Source organism: Gobius niger (genome assembly GCF_951799975.1).
Source record: "Gobius niger genome assembly, chromosome: 21".
In the NCBI taxonomy this organism is placed as follows: Eukaryota; Metazoa; Chordata; class Actinopteri; order Gobiiformes; family Gobiidae; genus Gobius; species Gobius niger.
In genome coordinates this window covers 11,288,602-11,306,111 of record NC_136872.1, presented here as the reverse complement: position 1 = coordinate 11,306,111, position 17,510 = coordinate 11,288,602, and the positions used below count along the sequence as shown (strand labels likewise).

Here is a 17,510-nt window from a genome sequence, read left to right as displayed (position 1 = left end):
GAACTTAAGTAATAATTTTCACGGAGCTTTGATCACCACTTTCCAGCACAAACAAACAAATACATAGAAAATAAAAATACCCCACATATTTAGAGCGAACTATATTACTTAATAGCTTAAAGAAAGTACTAAATGATCAACTATCTATGCAAAAAGTCAGTCTTTATCATTGTTTTTCGATATCCTGATTTGCTCTGCTGCTGCATTCTCTTCTCTGAGCTTGGCCATATTCCCTTTTGTTCTGTAATTAGCAACACAAAACCCAGAGCAGCTTTTATTCCTTCAGAGAACAGATGGGACTGTTTTGAATGACAGGAAGAAGAAAAAAAAAGAAAGAAAGAAAAGAAAAATACCGCATTAATTAAAATAGCTCCGTTTCAAAATGACATACAGGGTTCGTAAAATTCACATTTGTATTTCTTGTGTTATCGTGACGAGTGCCGCCACCGCCGACGCCAAACATAATCTGCCATCTTACGTAGGAAGCACTCGTCGCACAAGTGGCATAATTAGGCGCCGTCCAATGAAACGTGGCCTTTTCATGTAGCCATTATCTCCCACTCCACGCTGGCATATCTACTGTAGGCCTGAAAGAGCAGCCATCTTTCCTCCCCCCCCCCCGTGCTTTTGATTGACAGCTGATTCTCCGCAGTCGGAAATGATTAGGGCCATTTCCTGACGTGTTATATCAGATTTATTCACAATGGATGAGGAATAGCTACGGCACTGTATGACCGGCTGATCTTTATTATACTGATGGGGATTATTATGGCTCTGTGCAGGGCCTATGTAATGCAAAATTATATATGTTTTAGCTTGAAATCATGATATTAAGTGATTATTTAAGTGTTTTCTGGCTCTCACTTGTGCACTCAGAATGCCAGCCGATACGCCAACATACGTCATATTAGCATGAACAGATTAGCATGTTTGCCAGTAACTTAATTATTAAAGTTTTCAATTTGAACAGCTCCGTTGTTCACTGCAGCAGTAGGAGCGGGACGTGCACCCTCTGTTTTGTAGATCTTTAAAACGGCGCGATGCTTTGAGCAAACGTAAACAGCGCTCCAAAGCCACTCCGTGCTGGATTTCCTGTTCCCTTGGCATTGGTTTTATGAACAGACGCAAGAGAACGAGCCGAATGGGACGGCAGCATGTGGCACGGTCAGTAGGAACGGCCCACACGGCAAAGCCACACATGTCGACGGTGGCTAAAAGGTGCATAATGGAACTTTTTATGCTGAAAAATATATACATTTGTGCGTATTGACCTTCTGGTGACCCATCGGTCTCTAAGACGCTCCAAGATAAATTGTGTTGTAGGTTTTCTGGTGAGAGGGTCCGTCAGCCATGAGAGCCTTCCAAAACAGTTGATCCTGGATCGTCCGAGAGACCGCTGTGATGGAAAGTAAAGGCGCCATGCTGACCACTCATACAGCCACGGGGTCACTACAAGGTCAAATACACACAAATATAAACTTTTTCGAATTGCATAATGTACCTTTAAATTCATTAAGTTCATCTGGTTTATTCTGCAAGGTAATTCAGAGGATGATTTTTTTTTTTGGAGGGGATTTTTATTTGACCTTTATTTAATTAGGAGAAACCCACAGAGATTTCAGGCTTTGTTTCCCCATCAGCCCTGGGTCTATCTGTAGCCTGTCCGAGGTCTAAGAGGTCTAAGAGGTCTAAGGGCGGTGTGTGTCCCGGGCGCCTCTCCATCTCCTGCTGACTGCTTATTTAGACATTACATCTGTTTGGACATTATATTTCCCTGGACATTATATTTCCCTGGACATTATATTTGCCTGGACATTGTATTTACCTGGACATTCTATTTGCCTAGACATTATATTTGCCAATACATTATATTTGCCTGGACATTATATTTGCCTATACATTATATTTACCTGGACATTGTATTTGCCTGGACACTATATTTGCCTGGACATTATATTTGCCTGGACATTATATTTGCCTAGACATTATATTTGCCTGGACATTATATTTGCCTAGACATTATATTTGCCTGGACACTAAATTTGCCTGGACATTATATTTGCCTGGACATTATATTTGCCTAGACATTATATTTGCCTGGACACTATATTTGCCTGGACATTATATTTGCCTAGACATTATATTTGCCTGGACACTATATTTGCCTGGACATTATATTTGCCTGGACATTATATTTGCCTAGACATTATATTTGCCTGGACACTATATTTGCCTGGACATTATATTTGCCTAGACATTATATTTGCCTGGACACTATATTTGCCTGGACATTATATTTGCCTAGACATTATATTTGCCTGGACACTATATTTGCCTAGACAGTATATTTGCATGTATTTTAATGTATTTCATGAATTCTTAACCAAACCTACTCAAATTTAGCTTAACTTATATCACCTTTTTGCAAATAAACTCCCCATAGTTATTAAAAATGATGTGACCTGTTTCCACGCATCACCTCAAGTATAGGCATAAGGCGTTTAACGGACAATTCTTTCAGTGAAACCTATTTGTCTTGTTTCTGGCAGCCGCAAAGAACGTACGGATACAAATGTGGGTAAAATGCCATGTTTGTCAAAGGGAAATCCTACAAGACTCTGCACATAGTAAAAATAGGTCAGGTAACAAATCACAGCCTGCTCAAAATAACAAGCTCGAGCAGAGACAGAGGAAGGGATTCCCCCAGCGAGTGTCTGTTTGAGCAAAATCAAGCATTTGGCGGCTAAGTAGGGCACGCACTTTTCTATTTTTAGTCGCTGTGATTGATGGGAAAGGTTACGAGCTAAATCCGGACCCGAAGATTCAAGAATAAGGATTAAGTTTTGAGGAAATTTAGCCGTTTTAAGAATGATGTGTACCAGAATTCTGCAAACCGTATCACCGCATTGCGTTTGTTTTGTGTGTATTCAAAGGTTTTAGGATCAACTTTTTTTCTTTTATAGACAATATTTTGAAAACACTCTTGCACAATAACTGGATTGACAAAACATGTATGTCCTTTAGGGCTGGGTCAGAAGGCAATCAGCTCATCCTCTTGCACCACTCACCTCCGACCTTGACAACACCACTTCTGTTAAGCACAAGTTGCACAATATGTTTTTGAAAAGCTCAGACTGTACACGGACGCTCCACAGGCTGACTCCTCGGCGCTGCGGTGTTTTGTGACTAGGACGAATGCACTGGGCTGAACCACTAAAGCTCTGAGAGGCCGATAGAGCAGGAAGGAAGGAACAGTTGGTCTCAAGCTGCTGACAAAGTCTTTGTCAGCTCGCCGCGCAGAAGGATGAATGGAGCGGGTGACTGGCTTTGTGCGAGGAGGTTGCTATATAATAATAACAGTACATCGGGGGGAGAGTTTTTTATGTGATTTGTTATAACTACATTCAATGCTTTTTAAGTTCATTCTTTTGTTTCTCTGTTCCAAGTAAAACGCTACTTTTTCTACTACTGTACTAACTGTTACCTGTCTACCACTACTACTTTTACTTCTACGGTGGAATATTTGACTACATCTGAGCCGGAAAGAATGCAGTGACAAATGATTTGGACTGATTTTCTAAGGAAAGACCCTCCAGATCCTCATCATTGGTAAATCGTTTTAAATTTGTGCAGTATATAGTTCTTTCCCACTACATTAGGCACTCAAAATGCATGAAAGCTTTACTAAGTAACTTGTTTACCTTAATAAATCCTTTCCGTTGTCCCTCTGGGGGTAATACAAGTGTTAATGGGATGATTGGGGGGTCTTTCATCGCCCCCTGATGTCTCCAGCCAGAAAAAGACAATTGCAACTGCGCTACCTCCGGGTCGGAGCCACCAATACACACTAATGGAATCACGAAGAAGAAGCTAACAGGCTACCGGGCGAAGCTAACTGTGGGCTAGCACCATTTAAACAGTATTTACAGCCAAGTTTGAGTGAAAAAAAAAGATGTACAATATCCCTCTCTCCCTTTGTCTTTTCTGTCAGCGTAGTATTTACTCTCACGGACAATTAATGAGTAAAAAAACACAGCATGCTACGACAAGCTTCCTATTGTGGTTGCATCATTTAAAGATTTTTTTTTACATTGTGTAAACTGAACAAGTATATTTTGAAAGCTAGGTTGTGTGAGCTTATTATTTTTCTTCTCGGCCCAACAGTTCTTTTCGAGCAGTAACCTCGGTCTGTCCTTCACGCCATCCTTAAAATGTGTTCAACCATTGTCCGGTGGCTTTAGTGCCCCCTGCATTATCCAGGTCTGGAAGGAGGCCATTTTAAGTGGATTACACCATGGAATCAGCTTCCTTCCAACCTCGCTGCTGTGCGCGCCCGTCTGACCAATAGCTTTTCCACCACTTTAGCAAACCCAAAGTGCTGGAGTGGCAGAACGGCAGCGCATGTGACAACAGCGAACCCAAACATAAAAACGGACAAAACGCGTTCCTACATTTATTTCTTATCTCCTCCCCCCCACCATCCCCCCTACCCCCCCCTTCGCTCTTTAAGCTTTTCATCTTTGGAAGCAGGTCCGTATACTCCGGCTAAGTGCACTTTATTTGATGAGCCAGCCGAGAGAGAGCCGACCCAAGATATTTTACACAGCCCGGGTATGAATCAACAAATCAATCATTCGCGCAGTCAATCAGTCATTGGTCCGCGGAGCCGCCAGTTGTGAGATTTGCAGCGTAAGGTTTAGCTCTTCACGGGGGAAGAAAAAAAAAGAGTCGTTCTCACTGCCCTCTTTGAAGTGAAAGTGGAAGATTTCAAATATAGCTTGAGAAACATGTGTCCGAAAAAGGTTGAAAAGGAGAGTATTTACGAACACAGGCAAAATGTTCAACTCAAAAATGACTCAGTCCAGATGATATTAGCAAGAAAAGACAAAAAAAAAAAAAAAACAATCACCAAAAAGTGTGGCTATATAAAGCGCATAGAGCTTGGTGCATTCGATACCTCAATGGTTGTTTTAAACTAAAATACCACAGTTAATTGTTTACATAAAAGTATTTGGACTGTACAGTGTGTACGATGTATTTACGAGTGACACAGCAGCTAATGGAGTTGCTTGTGTTAGCTAAACTTGATTTGTTTAGCTAGCAAGTCACTAGCTAAAACCCAAAGCATAACATTTAAAGGTTGGAACTGAAATAGTCATGGGGTTAAGTTTATAAATTTGTAAAGAAACAAGTTAGTTTTGCATTTGCCGCTCATAAAGTACGAGTCTCTTTTTCCTTATCACGTTGTCCTCCAAAACTTTCAGCAACTTGGCAGAGTTTTCACCGAGCGCTTTCATATCTTCTTACATTATTTTGAACTTACTGGCGAAAAGGACAATACAGAGCTGGTGGCGAAGCTAAAGAGGAAAACCACCATGGAGCTAGCCCTTGCCTCTCGAACAACAACGCTTAGCTTTTGGCAGCATCGGCCCTTCCAATCGATGTAAACAACCAACTCGTGGCTGGTTATGTGGTGAAGGAAAGCTCTACAATCTAAAGCAAGTTGAGTGAGTATGTTGTGTGTTTAATATTACCAAAACACACTTTCTAATGTGTAAGACGTCCTTTTTGTTCAAATGCGGGCACAGTTTCTGACAGAGTTTACATATAGCGAACGAAGCTAAACTTTTATATATAGACTACAGTTCATGCCTGTAGTTCATGCTCACTATTGTTGCCTTTAGCTGTAATTTGTCCACATACAAAATAAAGCTCAGAAGTTAATTTATTGTGCTATGATTGAATACATTTACTGATATCGGGCTGTTTGAGTGAGCTAGCTTTTTTGGGGGCTCGGTTTGTGAAATGGAGCATTCCTCATCAGAAAAAAATGATCAATAAAAGAAGGCTATATAGATTTATTATTATTATTAGTAACGCAAGAGTGTTCTAACGCGTTTCCTTTATAATGAAGCAGCGCAATAACGCAACAAGCTACTTTTCTAGAGGAGCTAACTTAGCGAGTTACTTTTAAAAGTAACGTTACCCAACACTGTTACCCAGTGTAGAGTTCGGGAATGTGATGTCATATCGCTAAGCATTATGGGATTAGCAGCAATTGTAAATTAATGGAGATTTTAAAAGTTAAAATACTGGAGTTATTGTTGACATTAAAACACTTGGACGCCACAGTGTGTTAGATGTATTTACCAGCAGCTAACGGAGTTGTTCCACGGCTTTTTTCTCCACTTTTTATACTGTTTTTAGCTAATGTTAGTCTATGGAAATGTACGCTAACAGCTGCAAAGATGGCGGATCTCCATGGTAACTGTGGACTTTCCCGAACTCTATTGTTTAGGTTATCAAAGCTGTTACATCATGCTCACAGAATTGTCATCATCTTGTTACACCCTGCGATCCTTTTTTTTTAACGGTCAACAGAAAACAGCAGAGCGCCGTAAACCACCGACTCCTGATGCGCATCCTTAAGGCAACTTTTATTTCTTTTTTTTTTTCATACATGGGGAAAATCTAAGATGCTTGGAGCAGCGGCGGAAAACACGGGATGGCAACCGTCATGCCTCATTGTCATGCCTAATCCCCGGGTCATCGACACTGTCACCATGCCAACACCTGCCGTCTCCCTGGAAACCCTCTTTACAGCATCGGCAGGTTCGAGAAAACCCCCCTCACAGTCAGGTGTGCAGTGTATGTGTGTGTGTGTGTGTGTGTGTGTGTGTCGTAGAGCACCTGTCTGGCATTCAGCCGTGCCCTTTTAAACACACACTTGCCGCTATTGATCCAGTCCCATAAAGGAAGATCGACCAACGCTGGTTATAATAGCAGCAAAACCGTCAGGCCATAAATTTAAAATCTTCACAGAAGGACCAAGCAACGGGTCACAGCATCAATACAAGACCTTGGTGAAAAATGAACACTCTTCAAAACCATATTTTAAATCCTAAAGGAAGAACCCCATCCCTGCTCCCACTTCGATTGCATTTTCATTATTACTATCTCCCCTTCCCTGTAACAGAGGCCCATCAAAGTCTGACGGTTCGCATCGTATAGTAATAAGTGCAGATGTAATGGCGGCCTGTCATTCTCCAGTCGTCCTCCCTCTGACGGCTCTTTGACAGTGGGTGTGGGCAGGAGACCCCGCCGCAGTTTCTCTGTGAGGGATGTGCTCCTGTGTGATACAGCCCGACGCTATTACACACCGGGATAACTTTACGAAACCCACGCGAGGGATCAACAAACAACTACAGAACGTTTTATCGGTTGAGACAGAGCTAGGTACAAGTGGGTAAAGTATTCCAATCCCCAGTAGCAACAAAGTTATAAATAGGGCGCTGTCTCTTCCCTTAGAAAAGTTCTCCATCGTGCAGGGTGAACCACGCTCTGTGTCAGATTCTGTAATAGCATGTATTGGATCGACAGGTGGAATAAGTAAGCTGACATCTGGTTAAAAAACAGTAGAATACAGTAGCTTCTGGAAGTATGTCCAACTATTGTTGGTTTCTTTACTTCCCTCAAGAAACTTTCCATTTTAAGCTATTACTGTAGAATAATCAGTGTCTGTTTTCTTTTCTTTACCAAAATGAAATACCTGTATGACATTACTTGCAAACTGCTACAAAATGAAATTGAAATAGTTCAAAAAAGAGAGAGACATTTTCTGAAGCTGTTGTATGGAAAAGGTCTTGGTGGAATCAACATAGACAGAGATTTTATACGAAAGTTTCAAAACTGACCTGACTGCACCACGTCTCCAAGTCTATTATGAATGTATTTTCTACAGAGTAAAAGAAAATCAGATCTACTGTATAAAGAAGTCGAAAACATCCAACTTAAACTTTCTTACTCTTTGTAAATTGCATATAGCCAACTGAATGCATCCAAAATCCAATTCCCATTTCTGATAAATCTAGGTCTATCCAACTGTAAAAATAATCAGCAGTCCCCAAGAGAGGGCCGGGGCAACCCAGAACTGTCATAAACGGGGATCAAAGAAGCCACGGCATCCCCATCCAGAGCGGATGTAATCCGGGCTACGAGTCTGATTGGTCTCCACGGCGATGGGGGAGCTGTAGCCGCTGGGACGCTAACATCTGGACCTGACAAGAATAAAGGCGCTTTGGGGGTTCTAGGTACATATTAAAGCGCTGGAATATGGCATGAAAGATTAAACCGGCCATGTGGGGAATGTGTGGGGGGGTTGAGAACCGTCGTACAAGGCCAGAGATGGAGTAGCCCCCAACTGATCCACTCAGGGAGAAGCGCCGCAGGTGAAGACGCCTGAGGTGAGAGAGGCTGTGTGTTTAGAAGCAATAACAAGCCCGCTGCGCCGTGTGTGTGCGCTACCTGAGACCGCATGTGAACTGTATAATGTGTCGTCAAAATGGGCACGATTTCTGGGACTTCTGGTCCATTCCATAAAAAAATCTCCATAATGGGGAGTTTAAGATTTACCGTAAAATAGAGTTATCGTCACATGAAATGGACAATGGTAAATGGTCTCAATTTATATAGCGGTTTTCCACCTACATTAGGCCCTCAATGCGCTTTACAGCAAGGAACCACTCACCCATTCACACTCTCATTCATGCACCAATGTGCACAGACGATGGGGGCAAGGGGGGTGAAGTGTCTTGCCCAAGGACACAACGACAGTGGTTCAATTTGAACCCCAACAGTGTTTGCTAGTAGCCCCTAGCACGGTGGATTACTATGTTACTATGTTACTAATGTTGTAATCTGTAAGGCACTTTGTGATACTTTCGGTATGAAAAGCGCTTTATAATTCGATTGATTGACTATGCATTGCTCAATTTCTCATTCAATCCCAAACTCCATAGACAATTAAAAATGTTTCTCTCAACAATAATTTGGCAATATACAGTCCACAAAATCACATTTCCTAACATTACATAATGACATGAACATATTAGTGCTATTTAATTTGAAAGTCAAGTAACTACATGTAATCAAGCCATGCCAGGACAACTGCACTTTCCATTACAAGGTGCAGTTAGAAAGATCAAATCCTGATTAACAACTGACAAATTAATGGCGTCTTCATGCTTGATAATTAAAAATTAAAAAAATCCTTGCATCTAAAATGAAAGCATAGCTCAGAGCATAATGTAAAGGACATAAAGCCATAATTGGACAGAAATAACAAGTAGAATGCTTACCGACAGTACCAAAAGCTAACTACCCCACTACAACAACTTTAGCCCTCTGTTGGGACACACCCGGGCGAGAGTACAAGATACTCTGACTGATCCTTTCATTTCGAGTCAGGGAAAAGTGCCTGAGGAAAAACGCTGTTGTTTTAGGCTATGTGGATGTACTTTTGATGCAATAGGGGAAAACTACAACCGTCCACAAGCCAGTGCACCTCGGTGTGTGCGCCAATCGGAGGCGTTTTGAGAGGGTAGGGGGGGGGGGGGGGTCAGGTGGGGTTAAGATGGTGAAATTACTGCGGGAACACAGGGCGCCGGGGCTGATGGGAAAGAATGAAATCACTATAGCTGTGTACAAACACCCAAGCGGACACTTCTATTCAACTTCACAATGGGCTATTTACTTTTTTTTTACCGGGGTGTACATCAGAGAGCACACAGTTTCCTAAAAGACATTACCGGCACCAAGATGTAACAGCGGCAATCCAGGGGCGAGCTCGGTGCGTCCCAAATGAAAAATTCAGCCCGTTGCATCATAAATCTGACATACCCTTTAGGACGAGGCGGGTATTTAGGCTGACACAGTCCGGCCGGCTGATTTACGCGAGACCAGGCGCGGTACAGTACTTGCAATACACAGCACAAATTGAGAAGAAAGTGCGTCTGCCTGAAAACATCATCCCGCTCCCGGACATGTTAACGAAACATCGAGCAGCTGCCAGGCCGTGTTTGCTACAGCGCAAGCTTGCATCACAAACACAGATCAGATGTTTTGCTTTTTGGAATCAGTGGCTAAAATGGGCAGATAGTTTAAACAGGGACCAGGTCTATGCTAGAATTCAGTCTGCATTGTTTTTAATTTCGTAATGTATGAGTTGTATATAAGACTGAAGAAATGTAAAGGTACCACATGAGAGATTCAGCTGTTTGAGCAACTAAGTATTCAGCTGTTTGAGCAACTAAGTAACTTGTTGACCTTAATACATCCTTTTCGTAGTCCCTCTGAGGGTAATACAAGTGTTGATGGGATGGTTGGAGGGTCTTTCATCTCCCCCCTGGTGTCTCTGGCCAGAAAACCACACTTGCAGCTTTCCCTGCTCTGACCCGGAGGCCCCAATACACACTAATGGAATCACAAAGAAGAAGCTAACAGGCTAACAGGCTAACAGGCAACGCTAACTGCGGGCTAGCGCCACTTAGCATATTTAGTTCAGTGAAAAAGTTTGAGTGAAAAAAACTATCTCCATTGTGTAATTGGGTTATGGCACAATGTACAATATCCTTCTCTCCCTTTGTCTTTTCTGTTCAGCGTAGTATTTACTCTCAAAATGAAAAACCGTAACATGCTACGACACCTGCAGTGGCACTTGTGGCCTCTAGGGGCATGACTTACTTAGTTCTGCTTTAACTTAGTTCTTATGCAGCAAATCGAAGAAACGCTGCTTGCAGAGCCTGTTTCTACAAATGTCTGTTAGCAATGGCTTCCCATAACTGTTTGAATGGAGCTTTTTGACACAAGTTTCCCAGAGTAAGAGGCTTGCTAACTGTCCGTAAGATTGAACGTCATTTTCTCCTTTTTATTTACGCAATAATAACAAAAACACCCTCAGATTGGTGTCTTTTTGTAAACCCACTGAATGCACATCTGCTATTTCACCTAGTCCAATGGTCATGATGTGGCGCCGTCTGACTCAACTGGCCGGGTGTTCAGAGATTTGAGAATTGGCTCTCGGTGGACCTAACCTGATAAATGAAAGTTTAAATAGTGGGAAAACAGAGTGGAGCAAACCATGATCTGTCAGTAAGCTAATACAATCCTAAATGAATCCCCTCATAGTTTCCCGCAGTGCCTTTGAACACACTTGTGCTGTAGTTAGCTTTGTTTGCTTGTTGGCCTCAGACGCAACTTTGAGTGAAGCGATGCGTGCAGGACAGTAGAGGACAAAACTCCACTCGAGCGGAAGAAGATTAGACTCCCCCCCCGCCCCACGAGACCCGCGCCGTCCCCTGTCCTACCCATAATGCATTGCTCCTCTCTGTGATCTCTCACCTCAATTCCAACCTCTGAAAAACTGATCCGTTCCATTTGAATAATTCACAATCAATTTCTCTTTTGCCTTTTCCCTTCCTGTCTCCTCCGCTCTTCCTTTTTATAGTTTTATGTGGAATAAAATTATCTTCAAGGATGTGTCAAGCGCAGCGATTCTTCACACAAAGGACTTAACTATTTCTTGTTCTGTGGTTCAAATTTGCCACGGAACTTCGACTTTTGCGCTTGTTATTTCCTTTTCATTCTGAACTGTAACTCATAAAGAAGGCAGTATAAAACAGATTTCCGTCTTATTAGCTGGTTTCACTCTGTTATTGGGTGTTCGCTCATCCCAGCTGGGGAACAATTTGGTCTCATTGTCAAATCACGGTATTGTAATCAGACAGGAAAAAAGAACTGAGCACGATCTCCTTTTCAATATGGATTGTTGCTGGAGATTGTCTGGTTTGAAAAGAGAGAACTGGTGAAGACACAGTGTATATCTGCATTAGTTCACCACAATATGCCGGCAAGATAATGATCTCCCAAAGGCAAAATACAAAATACAGTAAAGTCGTTGCTCAGCCATTAAAGATGAGAGTAAGGTCTGTGTCACTGAGAAGGTCACCGCCCCCTGTGGGTGAAACGGAAGATCTTGAATGAAAGGGCGGAGGTCGTCTTCTAATCTGCTTCTAAAAGAACGTTTATTTGATGTTTTTGTTAAATAAGATAAGGATGCAAAGGAAGTGATCTGTTGCTTCAGATATTTGATGGAGACGACTGTTAAGGCTTTTAAACTGAGCAGCTGAACCCCACTGTGATCTTTACGTGTCAGTAACATTTGCCACGGCCAAAATTTATGTTGAAATAAGTGACATTTTCTTGAAATAAGTACTTTTGTCCTTGATTTCAGACTTACTTAGATTAAGATGAAACAAATCACCACACTCAAAACTAAATGAAAAATCTTAATTAACTTGAAATAAAACTATTGTTGTTATTTTATCCATCCATCCATTTTCTTCCACTTTTTCCGGTTGCGGGGGCAGCAGTCTCAGCAGAGATGCCCAGACTTCTTGATCCACGCACAGTCGCACACCTCCTCCAGCTGTTCAGCGAGGGACCCTGAGGCGACACCAGGCCAGCTCAGAGACATCGTCCCTCCAAGCGTGTCCTGGGACCCAATAGGACATCCCCAGAACACCTCCTGGTCGAGGGGGGCGACCAGGAGGCATCCGGAACAGATGCCCTAGCCACCTCAGCGGGCTCCTTTTGGCGTGAAGGAGCAGCGACTCTACTCCGAGCTCCACAGTGTAACTGAGCTCCTCACCCGATCTCGAAGGTGTGCGCCCAGCCACCCTGCGAAGGAAGTTCATTTTGGGCGCCTGTATCCGCCATCTTTTCCTTTCGGTCATTACCCAAATCGTCATAGGTGAGGGTGGGAACGTAGATCAATCGGTAAAGTGAGAAGTTTGCCCCCCCTCTTTACCACAACAGACCGCATCACTGCCACACCGATCTGTCTATCGATCTCACACTCCATCCATCAGTTATTTTATTACCTCAAGAATCTTGCCCCATGGACATATTTCTTGAAATTAGACTCTCAAATCAGGGCCCAAAGTACCTATTTTAAGACAACGGAACTTATTTCAAGATTACTTTTTGCCGTGTGTGTATCTTTTTCACTTGTTGATTAAATATGTAATTATAGCTAAAGCTTTTTCTCTGTCCCTTTTATAAAGTTAGTAAAAGAAATGTATGCAGCTAACGACGTGGTTTTATAGATTGTGAGAGTTTAATACATAACAATTAATTCAGCAGCTAATCTAATCGCTGCTATTGCTAATGTTAAAACCCAGAGAATCATTCATTAGGCCTGAGCATGTTTGTCTGAATGTTAATGATTAAAGAAGTCACAAACAGCTTGATACACGGACACCGTATGGAGCTGTATTGACCCTTGACACGGAGCAACAATCAATAAACTAGCTCTTGTATATTTCCATTCAAAATACACATCAGTTCACTGACTTCAATCCTTTTGCAGTTCTTACCACAAAACAAGGTCCTGCTGAGGTCTTGAGGCATTCCTCCAGCAGCTTCATCCTGAGCCGCTGAAGGTCTGGACTGTCCCACTCCTCTGGATCCACGCCCCAGTATAAGTCCACCACCTACAGGACAGAAAGATCAACCTCCGTATTAGGATTTTCATTCTGAACAGCAAAATCAAGTTGAAAGTTGCTACTGTTGTGACTGAAACCCATGAATTACTTGTGTCTGGGAATTGGGGAGCCATTACAGTAACATAAAGAAAAAACAAGACACTCAAGTATATAGTTCACATAAAAAAAATCCTTTTTCCACATCTATGGTCCAACAGCAGGAGGAAGCCAACGCACTCGCACGCGCACGCACAAGAAGGGGGTCTTCCTCAACACATTTGTCACAAGTGTTGGCAGCTCAGACAATATGAACCGTAAACAAGCCACAGGGGGGAACTCCCACCCAGGCCTATGAGAAAGGGAGAAGAAACGCCTGAGCAAGAGAAGGACAAAAAAAGAAAAAAAAGGTGCGTGTCCAAACTGGAGCTGCTGGCTTTGGCTTATCTTTAAGGACAGCAAGCCTCCCGCGGCAGCTTTGTGTCAGTGATAGATTTGGGCCTGCAGCACGGAGCCCCTATAGCTCCAAGTAAGATACTGCTTAGAATACCGAGGCTGCGGCCCTTTAAAACGCCTCATCATTGCGTATTCCGCTCGTTTGTTCGCCGCGCTTATCGATTCCACTCGTTAGATATCCCGCCGTTTTTCGACAAGGACTAAAAAGTACAAGGAAAGAGCCGAGGATAAAGTGATTTGAAAGCTGAGGTGTTCCGGCAGCTTGCTTTATGCTCTAGCGCTCGCCAGACTGGAAGGCATACAAAGAACATTGGACGTGATAGACTCTATAGATTTCTTGTTAAAGTTGGATGGAATGTTCCTAATGTTGGTGCAGGGGGGAGGGGGGGGGGGGAGCAGAAAGGATCAGAATGAATTTGTCTGAACTTCCTCCGCGTGCATTGCAGGATTGATAAAACATGAGTGAATAAAACAAAGCTCGAGGTGCTTTTGATGAGGATCGATTTTGCATCATATAAAGTCGGCCCCTGGGATCGTGCAGTGGAAACAAGCACATTGAGTGAACCTCTTAACCCCCGCCTTAACCGAGCACATTCTACCCTGTTCAGCTTTACCCAAATCTAAAAGCTTCTTGACTGCAGCTTACAGCCTATAGGCCATTGTAATGCCCCATTTGAAAGCTAAGGCCAATAAGCTCTTTCCTCGTTTTTGTTGTTTTTGTCACATTTTCGTTGTATTTTTGTCATGCTTTTGTCGCGGAATCTACGGGTCAGTTCCAGTCGACTGAACAGTTTCATACACAAGGCCATCGGGAAGCTGAACTTCCTAACCTCCCTCCCACCCCTCTTCCCCCTCCCCTGCTCCACAATCAAGGATGAGAGAAATATAATTTCAAGCCATTCACATGGTTTGACTAATAAAAAATCTTGTTTTGGTGACATCATTATAGTTCCATTACACAAAAAAAACGAAATGCAGCCAAAATGCTACAAAAAAGCAATGAGAACGTGACAAAAACATGACAAAACCGTGACAAAAACGCGATGAAAATGTGATGAAGGCAACACAAATGACTAAAACTTGACCACAAACACAAGGAAGAAGCTTCAATGACTTTTGTTGGCCTTAGCTTTCAAATGAGAAGTTTGTTGTTTGTATGTTTGTATACTTTATTGTTCCCATAGGGAAATTTGGCCTCTGCATTTAACCCATCCTTCGATGCCACTGAGGCATCTGCAGGTGGGAATCGAACCCGGGACCTTCTAGCTTTGAGGAGGAAGCGCTAACCGGTGCTAGCTCTACCGTGCAGCTTTAAGATTTGGGCAATGCTGAACTGGAGAAAATGTGTTCGATTACGGTGGGGGTTAGGAGGTTTATAAAAAATAAAAAAAGTTTTTTGGAGCAAAAATTAAAGGCACACTGCGTAACATTTTGGACTATACTGTTGCCACCAATACAAAACATGTTCCTAATGACCACCAGTAGATGCTAGTTTTGCAGTGTGTAATCAAAGAATGGATTTGAATGGGGACCTAAGCTATTTAAATCTTGGTTGCCTTTGGTCAATATCTCCATGGAGACGGGTGGTCAGGTATTTTCCAATGATAGAAATATCTGTAGTAAAATAAATGTTTGTATTTTGTTCTATTCATTGGGTGTAATGTTAGCAGACGTGGCTTTAAATAAACTACAATTAAATACATCAAACAGACCAAATGATAGCTTCCTTTCGGTGTCCCCGAGGCGCTTCCAAGTGGTAACAGTTCGGGAAAATAACATCACGTAAACCTTTTTTAAAAAAACGTATAAAAGCATTGCCTTGAAAATCCATTACACGTGTGACTCGTCTAAAATACTACAAAACTCCTGAAACCGATGTGAAGAGAGAGTCTTCCTGCGCCGCGGCTCACCCACTTCGGGGCCTCGCAGGATGAGTGACAGTGTTGCGATGACTGGCAGCCTCGTATAACCTTAAATTGCCAGAGCGGGACATTTGGGCTGACAGCAGAGGAGAGATTGGGCCCGTCCCATTATAGGAGCAGCAGCAGCAGGAGGACGGGGGTGGGGGTGGGGGGGCAGGGTGCAGGGTGCAGGGTACACTGACTGCGCCTCATCGCTTTGATTGTTGCCCTGCACCTGGATCACCGCTCTGGGAGACAGCTGTCAGCGACGCACAGTTCAACCCTCCATCCTCACAACAAGCTGGGGATACGACTATTTATTTTCATTATACGGCCGTTCCAAATGATCAGGGTGAATAAAAAAAAAAAAAAAGGAAACAATACAGGGTTTGGGACAGTAATGTGTGATAAATGGAGCTTCCCTGCGCGATTTCTGTGCTAGTAAAACATTAATATATAAAAAGTTAGTCATCGTCTTTTGTCGAGGTTCAAAGAAGAATGAGTCACTCGGTGTAAAATAACGGCAACATTCTGACATTGTATTGCTTGGGTTGCCTGCCGTGATATTTTTTTTTCCAGAGTTGTGTGGGGACCAGAGATGTGCTTTGTCTAACAAGTGCCTTTCATAAGAAACGTGGGAAGTGCAGCTCAAGTATGATGCTTTATGAAAAGCTTCGCCTTGAAACGTTCCCACACCCACATTAGACGCTCATAAAAAAAAAAAAAAGAAAAGAAAAAATGTAAAAGCAGTCTTTCTTCGAACAAAATAGAGAAGGTTTTCACGCCATGTCATGTCTACTATTACGCCCATGCAATATTATGGACCTACAGTAATTCTGCAAAGCATTTCTCTCTTGAACCCTGTTTTACATCTGTCACTGGTCAAAATCTCTTTCATGCATAGATTAGCATATCTGCATGTAGCCTTAAATGCCTTTAAGTGCATATGACACATCAGACACAAGTTTTGCTAAAACACAGTTAACACAATTATATTTAAGATTTTGCTAAAGATTGTACCCAGCTTTCTTTAGTTTGGACATTTTTTTTCATGATATTCATATAGTTTCACTTCCTTATTGGACACTGACTGGAAGTGACATAGATGAAGGCAAACAATTTATGTAATTTATTTCTGTGCCGACCATAGATATCGTATAATAAAGCCTAGATGTCTCGTACACCCTGCTGGCCAATGGAGGTCGACGTCCGCACACGGCGGCCATCTCGCCACAGGGAGCTCGCTCACTTGTAACATTGTGTTTTATGGTGCCTGTACTTTTTAAATAACCATAACTTGCTCAACGGTTTGGTTTGTTGTAGACGTCAGAGATGTAGTTATGACACTGCATACATATGAATAAAAGAGAAAATCTTTCTTTCAACATTTTCCAGGATTCAGAATTATAGCCACGTTATTAAGTTTGTAAGAAACCAAACTGTTTGTAAATCAAGATTTCAGCGAGAAAAGAGGATTTGTGTTCGTACCTTACTTCAGATACCACCGAGCTGGCCAGAGAGCTTCCCTGTGGCAAGATGGCCGCCAGTAATGCCGGAAGTTAGTCCACCTTTAGACATTTAGCCTTTATTGTATGAAATCTATGGTGCCGACCATGTTAAGTCAATGGGAAATGACTCAAACTGCTCTGGAACTTTACCTTTATCTATGTCACTTCCTGTCAGCAGCTTACACATTCAAATAACTTTGCTGCCCAACATTTCTTCATTAAAATTGCTGCTTCTCTGAAATAAAAAAAGATAATCATGCAACTGATGAACTTGCAACTGATGTTTTCCTTCTTAATAAGTCACATTTTCAAAAGCATTCAAACCT

The 17,510-nt window shown here is 42.4% G+C and overlaps 1 protein-coding gene across 5 annotated transcripts in view; it reads right to left on the bottom strand.

Annotated features, from left to right (window-relative positions):
• The window catches only part of nwd2 (NACHT and WD repeat domain containing 2), a 50,924-nt gene that overhangs the window by 11,502 nt on the left and 21,912 nt on the right, over nt 1-17,510 (bottom strand). For all 5 annotated transcript variants that reach the window (XM_079579826.1, XM_079579825.1, XM_079579824.1 and 2 more), the window contains exon 4: nt 13,215-13,331. In XM_079579826.1, the coding sequence (XP_079435952.1) occupies nt 13,215-13,331 (117 nt within the window). The remainder of the gene's footprint in view (nt 1-13,214; nt 13,332-17,510) is intronic.